The sequence below is a fragment of the Macaca fascicularis genome, chromosome 1 (genome assembly GCF_037993035.2).
Source record: "Macaca fascicularis isolate 582-1 chromosome 1, T2T-MFA8v1.1".
Taxonomy (NCBI): Eukaryota; Metazoa; Chordata; class Mammalia; order Primates; family Cercopithecidae; genus Macaca; species Macaca fascicularis.
Genome location: NC_088375.1, coordinates 14,887,069 through 14,899,208, shown reverse-complemented (window position 1 = coordinate 14,899,208; position 12,140 = coordinate 14,887,069). Strand labels below are relative to the sequence as shown.

Below are 12,140 nucleotides of genomic sequence, written 5' to 3'. Positions count from 1 at the left end.
AAGCTTCTCATTTTGCAAAAGCTATTTAGTTTGTTGGCCAGGTCCTGGGATGGTGTACTCATCAGTAATCAATAAATGGGAAAGTTTTCATCAGACCCTGTCTTTCACGCAGTCTAGGAAAAAGGCGCAGGAGTTGAGGGATGGAAGAAGGTGGAACTGTAGTTTCCAGAGCAGCTCTTAATTGTGTCCTGTTTGGAAGCAATTAGATGCCCTTAATCCTCTAAGATATGGGTACTTGAAGCACTGCCACTTGGACTAAGCAAGCTCTATGAGGGAAAAGTTGTATCTGCCTTGTACCGCAAAGTAGGTGGTCAATTAAGATTTGTTGAATGAGTGGCCTAAAAACTAGTCCACCCAAGATAAATAAATATATATCCACACAAAGACTTATAGGTGAATGTTCATAGCAGCATTCTTCATAGCAGCCCCAAACTGGAAGCAATCTAGATGTCCATCAATAGATGAATGGATAAGCCAAATTTGGTATATCCATACAATGGAATTCTCTTCAGACATCAAAAGAATGAACTGCTGACACATGCTACAACATGGATAAACCCCAAAGACATGATGTTAAATGAAAGAAGTCAGATGTGAAAGTCTGTATATGTATATGAAATGTTCAGGATATGCAAATTATTATAGAGACAGAAAACACATTCATGGTTGCCTAGGGTTGAGGGTGGGAACAGGGAGAACTTCAAATTGGCACCAGAACTCATTTCGGCATGATAGAAATGTTCCAAAACGATGCTATGGTAATGGTTTCACAAATCAAATTTGCTAAAACTTACTGAGTCGTGTTGTTAACTGAATTTTATACTATGAGAATTATATCTCAATAAAGCTGTAAACAACTAAAATAACTCTATAGCCCTTACTGAGATAGATGTCAGTTGCGAGGCATCATCTCCCATTTCCTGTGCAATTCTATCTCCTTTGCGTTAGAAAGGCTTGGTTCACACCAGCCAGCTGGTGGTCTTTGATACCCGCTCTGGGTCCCTTACCCTAAAGAAAGGACTTGATAATGTGAATGACGAGTTAATGGGTGCAGCACACCAACATAACACATGTATACATATGTAACAAACCTGCACGTTGTGCACATGTACCCTAGAACTTAAAGTATAATAAAAATAAAATTAAAAAACAAAAATGAAAGAAAGGACTTGAGCACTTTCTAAGGGCAAACTCCCTGGAGACTTTTTCAGAAAGGAGTCAACAAGGGTCCACTTATTCTCGGGGAAGCTCATAAAAGAAACATTATTGATCTCTTGAAAGTTCAAAAGGGCCATTTTATGAGATGAGAATGAATGACTTTCCAATCTTTCTTACTTTTCATTGTAGAAGTGACTTACATTAAGAAAAAGAAAAAGCACCCAATTCATCATTTTCTCAGGCCTAAGCAGTGGACAGCTCATAGGACTAAGGGTGTGCTTTGGTACCCAAATGAGTTGGTAGCTAAACTAGACCTTCAGCTCACCCATTGTGACCTAGACTTTCCTTCTGCTACGCAGACGTTGCCTCTAGGTACTACTTCTGTTTGACCAAAGAGTGTGAATCCTTTCTCTCTTTGGTCACAAGCAAAAAGTGTGATTTTGCAGGTGGTGGGGTTTATGCAGTTTTAACAAATTGCCTGACAGCCCTCAGGACACCGAGGCAGGGCTAAAATGGAAGCTCACACACAGGCATGGTTACATCTCACCATGCCATGGAGTATATAAAGTACACATGAGAACACGCCCCCTGCATTCGCGCGTGCGCACGCACACACACGTGCTTAACGGAAGCAACTCAGGCAACAGGACTGGGATGAACCCACCTGTCCTCCAGCATTTATGGATGAATTAAGTAGCATAAACAGAATTTAGAGGTGACACAGCTTCAGGGAGATGCTTGAATCCACAATTACAGCATCTGTCAGCATAAGCATTGGGCTAGAGTGTATAATCTGCTTTGCATTGCTCCCAGAACTGCTGGCTAAAGTACAAGATTAGAATTTAAGGCACAAGATGATCATAAACAGAGGGATTGTTAGTGGGGAAGGGGTGTTGGAGAGTGAAGGTGAGGGTGACATAAGTAGTATTTCTAGTTGCATACCCATAGTCCCAGGAGCTGTGGCAGTAAATAGTGTGAGGCTAATTTTGGCATTGATTTCCTTGAGGCACTGCCTCTTTCAACTGTGATAAAGGAGTGAAATCAAACAAAGGCAACACTTGACCTGAAATTTTGGAGGTGGGGGGCAGAATTAAACAGAAATTTCCTACACTTAGAAGATTTGAAAGGCTTCTGAAAAGAGATATAGGCTTCCTCATTGTAACTCCTTCTGTCTGAAATCTGTTTGAGCATCAGTAAGCCAGAGCATCAGTAAGCCAGTTCATGGAAAATGACCCTGGAAATGATGTGAAGTGTGGGGTGCACTTCCAATAGTAGAAAATAAATGCATCTGCTAAGCAAAATTGTTGTGTCACTCTACATTTGTTCTTCAGCTAACTGTATTACTTTGTTATGGATGTTGTGGTTTGCACTTTCCTAATAAAGTAGGATCAGTCAACATCTGAGTTTGCTCCAGTCCCTTCAGCAAACCTGGCAGTTTCTCCTGTGGCATGTCTAACCAAAGCAAGATGAGGCATTGCAGAGTGACGAGGTGGCAGTGAATTTCAGTTCTCACCACCATCCTCACTGCCCCTGGTCAGGTCATGGGTATTCCTGACCCTGAATTTTGCTCCTATTTTTTACTTTTATGTTCTATCCTCCAAGGCCCAGGCCAACCACCTGCCTCTTCTAATTCTTTTCACTATTATCCCAATGCACACTGACCACACTCTGCAGAATTCCTGTTATATAGTCCGAATCTCTATTTTACACGTAATTGTTCTGTAATTCCTTCATGGATCTTTCGTCACTCTGACATAGACAGTCCATTCCTGAAGAATGGTAATCATGCTTTACGCTTATTTATAGACCACCCAAAGCTCTTGGCACAGGGCACATGTTTCACAGCAATTTCCTGTCTGATTGAAAGGCTCTGAGGATGCATTGCACTGTACATAGGCCTGTGAGATGTAAAAAGTGCATGCTGTTCATTTTAAGTTAGGTTAAATAAATGAAAGATAAAAACACAGTGTGATCCCAATTTTCCAGTTTGGGTGTGTAAATGGGTTTGTGTGTTCATCTGTGCTAGGGGCACAGTTCTGCTGAGAGGGGTGTGTGTATGTGTGTGTGTTGCACAGACACAAAAGACTGGGAAAATGCGGCAGCAAATGTCAATTGTGGTATCTCTGGGTGCTAACATCATTAAAAATTGCTTTTTCTTTTTACTATTTAGCAATTTTGTGATGTATGTATAAAAAATACTTTTTATTTATATGAGGTACGACGTGTTTAGCAGTATGAAGAATGAGGTAATGAAACTGATAAGTGATTATTATTATAAAAGACGCAGTATAGTGAAGTGGGAGGTTTGCAATGAATTGGGTTTGGTTGTCTATTATTCTTAATGGGTATATTCCAGTGTTTCCCAAAGTGTATTCCAGAGTACAGTAGTCCCTACCACAGGTGTTACAATTTAAATAATATGGGAAGCAGCCTCCTGGAAATTCACAATATCCATTGGCCCTGAATATTCCTACAGCAAAGGAATCTCTCTGTTCTACTTGGTGTTTTCCAAATCTATCCAAGCGTGGAATCTTTTTTCCTTATAACGCCTGTTAACTGCATTACATTTTGTAAAACGTTGTTCTATTTATAATGTGGTTATTTTCAAATAACAGAGTAGTGAGTTTAGTTCTAAGTGTCTTAATTTTGTTTGTATTTTGTTCGTATTCCTTTGGTTTGAGGATCCAGAGGTTACAAAGTTAGAGAACAACTTCTTTAATCCAAATCCATAGAAACAGTGTAGCAATACCAAATTACATGATTTGATGATTTTCTCCTTCATTGTAAAAGCCATGCAGCCTCACTGCCTAGTTTGCTACGTTTTAAAGCTTAATTTGCTATAATGAAAACATTCAATGAAGAAACATGCTGTGAGCTGAATTTATTCAGCCTCTTTTGGAATTCATTCTTTCACTGGAAGTTATTACCGTGAAACTGCATTTTATTTTTGTGAACTTTTTTTTCATCTCTACAATCATCTTTTCAGGATGAGTTTTTGACAGTGATGCTAATAGTGACAAACCCCTCTAACCTCCAACACACCTTGCAAATTATCCCGATAATGAACAGCTGCAGATGCTAATTCAAAATGACAGGTAATCCGTGTGTAAATTGAAATGTGCATGCTTCTGTCTGAAACTGCAATTGCATTAAGTTGTGGGAATTCACCATGAGGAACATCAAGAGATCCTGGTAGGAGGGCATAAGCACACAGATCCCCAAAAAGGCTGGCAATCAATCTTCCCTTTTGTCCTCCACATCTTTCTGCCCCGCAGCCCATGCAGGAACAAACAGCTTGTCAGAAGCTCAGAGGGTGGCAAGACATTTGGTTTTCCAGGGACTTTCCAACTTGGATATGTGAGCACATGAAAAGTAAGAGAAGGACGGAGGTTATTCATAAAGCAAGTAATGAAGCACAATAGGGACAGTGCGAAACAGAATTTGACCCAATAAAGTACATTATCTCTGACTAGCCATGTAATGCTTCGGTTTATCTTTGGCTGAAACAGATACAGCACAGCCGGTGCTTAACGATATTAAACACCTGAAAACTAGGTTACATTTAATCACAATTTTGCCTCATAGACTCATAATGCTTCAGAAAGTATGATATACAAAACTCAGTTTGTTATTAAAATTATTTTAATTAAGTTTAAACAATGTAGAGAAAGCACATTTGACCCCAATATATTCAGGACTCTTTTCCTCCCCTAGAGTGAAAATGGCCTCTTAGCACTAGTGTGCCTCCATTCAGCTCGGTGCCAGGCACAACATCATTATAAAAGGCAGGTACACTGCCTTCTGGAAATTTGCATCCATCCGTAGTTACACCCGACACAGGCTACAGCTTTGTTTAAATTTCCAGCTGACTGACACGCACACAATCGTGAATGAAAAAGCAAACAGTGGAAAATAACGCCTTTTCACCTTCTTCTGGTCTGCGGAAGCAACACTGCGGCAGAGCCAAGCTTTGGGCTGCAGCCTGCTTTCCAGAAATCACACAGCTCTAGAATGGAGTGCCTGTGGCCTTTCACACACCAGCTGCCAGAGGTTGTGGTTTTTAAGTAAAGCTTCGAAGTGGGACTGGAGGCTATCAGCAGGAAGCCAGTTAAAGCAGATAGAAAAGTAAGAGTGGCGAACTCTATTTTTGCCGTACATACAAAATAAGAGGAGAGAGTCTCGGCCAACTGTGCCTTTAAGTAACAGGCCACCTCTGTCAAGGTACTGGGATCTTTTAGAGGTCGAGACCTCGCCCTGTAGGAATCTCCAGCCCCCAGTACTGCCCGGCACCCAGGAGCACGTGAGTACTCGTCAACTGCCATAACTGAGAGTGGAGGTATTTCAGCCGCTCTGTGTGTTCTGGAGAAGTGTCTCCCAAAGCACGCAGATCACCTGAGGAATGCGTGTTCTGATTTGGGGGCCTGGGGTGAGCCCTGAAATTCTGCATTTCCAACAAGTTCCGGGGACGGACTGGGGAGGGTGCTGACGCTGCCCGGCCCACGGACCACACTTGGAGAGCGGAGGTTCTGGAGAATAGGAAAACCTGTGTAAACGTTTTCTATTGCAGCTTGGTGTCACACAGCCGTCCTAGAAGCCGCCCCTGCGCCCGGTATCTCCCGCGGCCGCCAGGTAGCTGGCGGTGACAATGGCTGCAGGGCAGCGCCCTGCTAAGTGCAGGGGTGAAGGTCTGCAGGCCCTGCTAACCACGCCCTTCTCTTCCCCAGGGGAGGAGCGCCCCCGGGACTCCCCGGGCCCGGCGGAGGCCCAGGCGCCGGCCGGGGTGGAGACCGGCGGGAGAGCGAGCCGCCGCTGCTGGACGTGCTCCCGGGCGCAGCTCAAGAAGATCTTCTGGGGCGTGGCGGTCGTGCTGTGCGTGTGCTCCTCGTGGGCGGGCTCCACGCAGCTCGCCAAGCTGACCTTCAGGAAGTTGGACGCGCCCTTCACCCTCACGTGGTTTGCCACCAACTGGAACTTTTTATTCTTCCCGTTGTACTACGTGGGGCACGTCTGCAAGTCCACAGAGAAGCAGTCTGTGAAGCAGAGATACAGGTAAGCGCGTCCTGCATGAGGAGGCCTCCTGACCCGGGGCTGCTCCATCCAGCGCTGACTCTGCAGAGCTGCCCCTGGTGGCAGGCGCTGGGATGAGCCAGTGGGAGCCCGTGGAGAGATGTCGCAGTGAATGCACCTGCTCTCTGAGAGGGGTAGGGAGCAGAATTCTCTCTACCCTGGGTAGTGAACGCCTCCTTCCTCTGCCTCTCTGCCTCCTGCCCCTCAGCCCTGGGACCACCTTTATATAAAAGCAGGCAGCAGTGTCTTCCAGAGACAGCAAGTAGTAGGTTCCCAGAAAGCTTAGAAATGGGATAACTGTGTAGCGCAGTTCATCCCTCAGCAAGCTGGGGTGAGGACCGCAAGGCCATGGGGCCAGGTCACTCGGACGCTTCCTGTAGCTGACTTCCCTCACGGAGATGCTCGCTGCAGAGACTTCCTTACTCATCCTCTTTCTAATCCCAAGACATGCCCTGCTTCGGGTATGTAATTGCATGGGTCTGAATACCTCCCAGTGTGATGGTAAAAACCAAAGCAGTGTCTGGGCTTTGTTGACTCTATTTTCTCAAATGGAGTCCATTGGAATGACGTCCCTTTCAAAAAGAGGCCAGAAACCCTGACCTCAACCTCTACCTCAGTATGCAGGAGGGCTCATGCAGCCCTCCCCGGGAGTCACATTGTCGGTGTTGACCCATGGCGCTCATCTGTGCCTATAAGAGCATCTGGTGTTTCCCCAAAGTAGAGGCCTTCTGTGGGCCATGTCAAGGGCTGTCCCAAATCAGTCCTAGTCAAAAAAAAAAAAAAAACAGAAATGAATGCTGGCCAAGGTGACACAGCAGGCCCTGGAAACTCATCTTTTATCAGTCCCAGAGGTGAGGAGAAATTGAGCATTTAAGAGTCTTCATTCCTTCACCACTGCCTTCGTCCCCACCACACCCCACTCTGCCAAACACATACCCCCGTAAGATTGCTATGTCCTGAAGTTCCCCTTAGAAGATACAGGATAACTAAAAACATCATTGGGTCCAAGGAACAAAGAGGTTTGGAAATGGAGGTCTACACCTGGACCAGAATTTCTTTCTGGGAATCTACCATTTTGTCCCTGTAAACTTGTAGCTGGAAGTATGGTGTGATACTTTTTTAATGTTCGGAGGGAATTTGGCCTGGCTCCTTTAAAAGACCTACTTGTAAATCACAGCATGAATTCTGGAGGAGGGGGCTCTGATGGAGCTTGACTAGAATCACATGGCCAGTCTCACAGGTCCCCTTAGTGAAACAGCTTTGGTGCAAAGAATTCTGATCCTCAGGGTTGACCTAACCCAGTGGCTCATGGACCAGCCAGAAATTGCTAAAGAGGCACTTAATGCACCCTCTTCTGAATAGAAGCCAAAAACAGAAGGAAACAAATCATTAGGGCCCAAGATTGTCCCAAAGGCAAGAGTAAAATAGTCCCAGAGAAAAGCTAATATTTAGTAAATGATGTATTTAACACTTAAGTATCCCTACGTGTATTTAATTTGTAATTAGGCATTTGCCTTTCATTAAAACTGATTAGGATGCTATGCTACTGCCTCTAATGAAATGCTAAAAGTGAGCTTATATGCACTTTCTTGATCAAGAATTTTTGGGAGGGAAGATGAAATGCTTCTTTCCTGCTACCTTCAACCATACAGGCTGAAAGACACCCCCACAAGTGGTAACACTGGCTGTTGTCCCAAATGCACTCCATGGCTACCACTTACCTGGGGAGAAGACTGTCACCGCCAGCCACTTAGGGCAGGCCTGGCACCATTAAACTATTGTACTGAAAACCACACAGAAGGAATCAAGATCAGTGGTGCTTATGTGGTCAAAGTAGGAAAAAATGAAAGGTCATTGAAGATTAGTTATACATAGAAAAACATCAGCACCTTGGTTTCAACCTATTGTCTTCCCATAAAAAGTGCTCAAAAAGAACCATTAAAACAATCTGGTGACTGCCCTGTTAACTGGCGAACAATGTAAAAGAGGGAGGATAATCCCAACTTTATTAGTGAAACTTGTTAAAACCTTTCCCAATTTCTGTCTTCACATTCTGCTCCAGCTCTTTAAAAAAGTTGTTTTTTTGTTTTGTTTTTTGGGTTTTGTTTGTTTGTTTCTGATTGTAAGCTGTGTTAGCCCCGTGGCTAGGCAGAGCTGCTAATTTACCAGCCAATTATTAAGCGTGTCAATCAAGCCATATACAGCATTGGAGGGGTGAAGAGAGATCCTTCCTCAAAAGGAGAGAGACATTTTAACATTGCAGACCTTCCTTAGGAAATCACAACTCTGCCACAGCTCATATTGGGAGTACTTTAAACAGACTTTGGGATTCTCAGAGATCAAGGAAGACTGAAATCACATCTTTCATCTTCATGCTTTTATCAAAATTATTGCCAGAGAGATTTTGAGTTGTCTGAGATGAGTCTGTTGGCTAAAAGTGTTCAGCAGGGAGCTGGGAGGAAAAGGAGATGAACAGAGACCTGTTCCACCGAGAGGGGAGCTGGACAGATACAGCAGCTTTTCCTGCAGTTATCAGGAGGCAATCAGATGGAAGCTTCTTTTCTCGAAACCCTCCCCAACTGAGCTGTTTCCCCAGGGTGAATTCAGAGCGGAGAGAGGAAGGCGTGTGTTCCCCAGCACAGAGCTCCGCGAACTGCAACGCCCTGTGAGGCTCCCTGGGGTCTTGTTGAAGGCAGACTCTGATTCAGTAGGTCTGGGTGGATCTGAGATTCCACTTTTCTTAGGAACTTCCAGGGAATCCTAGTGCTGCTGGCCCACGGGCTGCACTTTAACTGTAAATGCCCTGGAGTTGTTGAGTCCCAGCTACAGATTTTTTTTTAATGCTGCTGATTTTACCAAATGTTAGAACTAGGACTCACCTCACCATGTAGAACTGATGAGTGAATCCACTGGGCCCCAGAGGATGTTTGAGCTCTGGTCCTCTTCGAGCCCTGGTCTTCTGCCACTCGTGACAGGAGGCTCCGTGGTCAAGTCCTCAAAGCTCTCGGAGCCTCAGATGCCCATTTGTAAATGGGAGGTGATGATATATGCACTGTCTTGCACAAAAGACTGCTGTGTGATCAAATGACACACTGTACATGAAAGCGCCCTATAAACTGTAACATGTTGTGTAAATGCGAGGAACCAGTACTGTGTTGTGATAGCCTCTGCGGGTTATACTGAAGGCTGTTGCCCGTGCTTTGTTCATTGGCTACCTCATGGTGGCCAATTTAAACTACAAGAGTGTCAACCCTTACGCTGCATGCAAGTGTCAGTCCTGAAGAAATCAACTTGTGGCCCTACTGGCTTCACAGGGCACAAAAGAACGCTGATTAGGGCTTCTCATGACCAGATACTGTTGTCAGGAATTAGACGTGAATGGGCAAACCTCATATGGGTTTTCAGCCCCTGCCTTATAGTCTTCCCAGCAAGCACTCAACCATCCAGGTGTACAATGAGCTGCTTCCTTCTCCAATATGATAGGCAGCCCAACCCTTACCTTCCCTGTTTCTCACTGAAGCTGGCCTCAGGGATGTTCTGAGGAAGCAATAGTGCCCAGAACTCAGAGAGGGCTTCAGTCATGAGATGCTTGCGGCTGCTTGGGAACCACAGTCTCCTGGACCACCTAGCATCTGGGGGAGGCACAGGGAGGTGGCTGTATCGGGTCTGTGTTTGGGAGAGACTGTTGAGCACAGGTGTGATGACACACAGCCTCCTGGCCCCTCTGACTCTGGAACAGGAATGCAGCTTTTCAGATCTGAGAGGTCAGCAGAGCTGGAGCAGATCTGGGGCATTTTCATTCTTGTTCAAAGGTCTTCCAGGAATTTGCAGCAGTAATGACCTGTTTTCAAAAGCAAGTGCTGAGACCTTCTGCTATCACGCGGCTGCCAAGAAAAGTGAACGGTGCAGTGGTGACAGATGTTTTTCTCTGCCTTTTGTAGTTCCAGGCTTTCTGTAAGCCAGCCAATTGATTCTGCTTCAGATATTCTGAGCAACAGTAGAGCCCAAAAAGGGAAAAGGGCAGTTTAGATGCCTTTCATCTTAACCCCTGCAAGGGCCGGGTGTGTGTACCTTGCCACCCAGACTTACGCAGGAACCATATCGGGTCTTGCAGCTGTAACATTCATTGGCCGTTTAAAATCTAAAGAGCAGAGTGGAGCAGTTGCAATCTGGAGCTTTGTTCTGAAAATAGTTACTGTGCATCTTCTCTAGGCAATGCACTAGAACTACAAGATAAATGGACTCTGTCCTCCAGGAGCCCAAAACCTGAAAGGGAGTCAGATAGCCAAACAGGGTGGGGGTGCATGCAAGGTAGCTGAGAGTGGGGGAAGGCCCAGATACATGTGTCCTGGGGCAGGGTACAAAAGTTTCTTAGAAGAAGTTAGGTAGGGCCTGGCGCTGTGGCTAATGTCTGTAATCCCAGCACTTTGGGGGGCTGAGGCGGGCAGATTGATTGAGCCTGGGAGTTCAAGACCAGCCTTGGCAACATGGCAAAACCGTCTCTACTAAAAATACAAAAATTAGCCAGGCGTGATGGTGCACCTGTAGTCCCAGCTACCCAAGGGACTAGGCAGGAGGATCACCTGAGCCTTGGGAGGTTGAGGCTGCAATAAGCAGTGATCAGGCCACTGCGCTCCAGCCTGGGTAACAGCGTGAGACCCTGTGTCCAAAAAAAATAATAATAAAATAAATAAGTAAGCCAGAAACAATTTATTTAAGGACAAGCAGATGGTTCTCTAGGTGCTGAAGGAGAAGGTCAAGAATATTCTAAGCAGACAGTAGCCTGCATAAAGGACACAGGCTGGACACAGAACACAGAGCTCTTCCCAGGATGTAGGATGTAAGTGGGGTAAGGTGAGAGAGAAGACTCGGCAGTTAGGTGGAGCAGATGCTGGCGAGCCTCCTACGCTATGCTGAGGAGTTTCACTTCCGGTGTGAATATCAGCAGGAGTCATGGAAGCAGTGATCAGATTGGATCTTTCAAAATGCAGCTGCTTCCACTCTGTAGAAAATGGAATGAAGGACAAGGCTGGAGGTCAATCCAGGTCAACAAATACTTCCTTGATATCTATGTGGGCACATGGACAGACGTGAATGACAGCTGTTGTTCTTGACCCTAAGGAACTCACAACTGAGTGGGAGACAGTCTCCTATTAAAAAAAATAAATAAAATAAAATGTAAGGAGGAAGTGGGGCAAGAGCTGAGGGCAGACTGTCTTGGCTGTAGCTTGGGTGTGAGGGACAAGGGCACAGTAGATCTTGGGACTCCAAATTCAGCTGAAGGTCCATTGGGAAGGACTTGGGGTGCCCAATCAAGGAGTTGGGGCTGTATTTGCCAGGCAAGTGGAGCCTCCAGAAGTTTCTGGTATAATCAGCTGCTTTCAAAAGTAGGATTCATGGTACTAATTATGTAACTGGCTGCAGCATATGGTCCCAATTCACATAAGAGGTGGAATGACTGTCAGGTGTTTGTTTGTTGGGGGACAGGATGCCTAGTTCCTGAGCAGTAGCAAGAATTTTGAGTGTGAATCCTGAAGTATTATGAAACTTGTTTGAACTGTCAACTTTTTGAGACTTACATCACACTCTTCTGTTAATAAAAAGCATTCTAATTGTCACTTTCGCCAAACTCAAGTGTTCTGAAAACATGGGGAATATCTTCTTTCCAGGAAATATACGTACAGTTTTTCAGGCACAATGGTAAATGTCAAGGCATTGCCAAGGGAGCCCCGTTTAGCGAAGCTCAGCATCTCCTTGCCTTCCTGCTGTCAGGCCTCACATTTCAGAAAGCTGATGTGTTTCTTACCCTGAGCCCCAGGCACATTCCAGCCTGTTGTTCCAGGATCAACAGTTCTTTATAGCATAAGGCCCTTTTGGAAACAAGGTGACAGGGCCCCTCATCCTAGGAGAGAGAT

General features: G+C 45.3%; 1 protein-coding gene across 3 annotated transcripts in view; it reads left to right on the top strand.

Annotated features, from left to right (window-relative positions):
* Window positions 1–12,140, top strand: part of SLC35F3 (solute carrier family 35 member F3) — a 408,926-nt gene that overhangs the window by 312,167 nt on the left and 84,619 nt on the right. For all 3 annotated transcript variants that reach the window (XM_073995034.1, XM_045391581.3, XM_005539757.5), the window contains one exon: window positions 5,883–6,207. In XM_073995034.1, coding sequence (XP_073851135.1) covers window positions 5,883–6,207 — 325 coding nt within the window. The remainder of the gene's footprint in view (window positions 1–5,882; window positions 6,208–12,140) is intronic.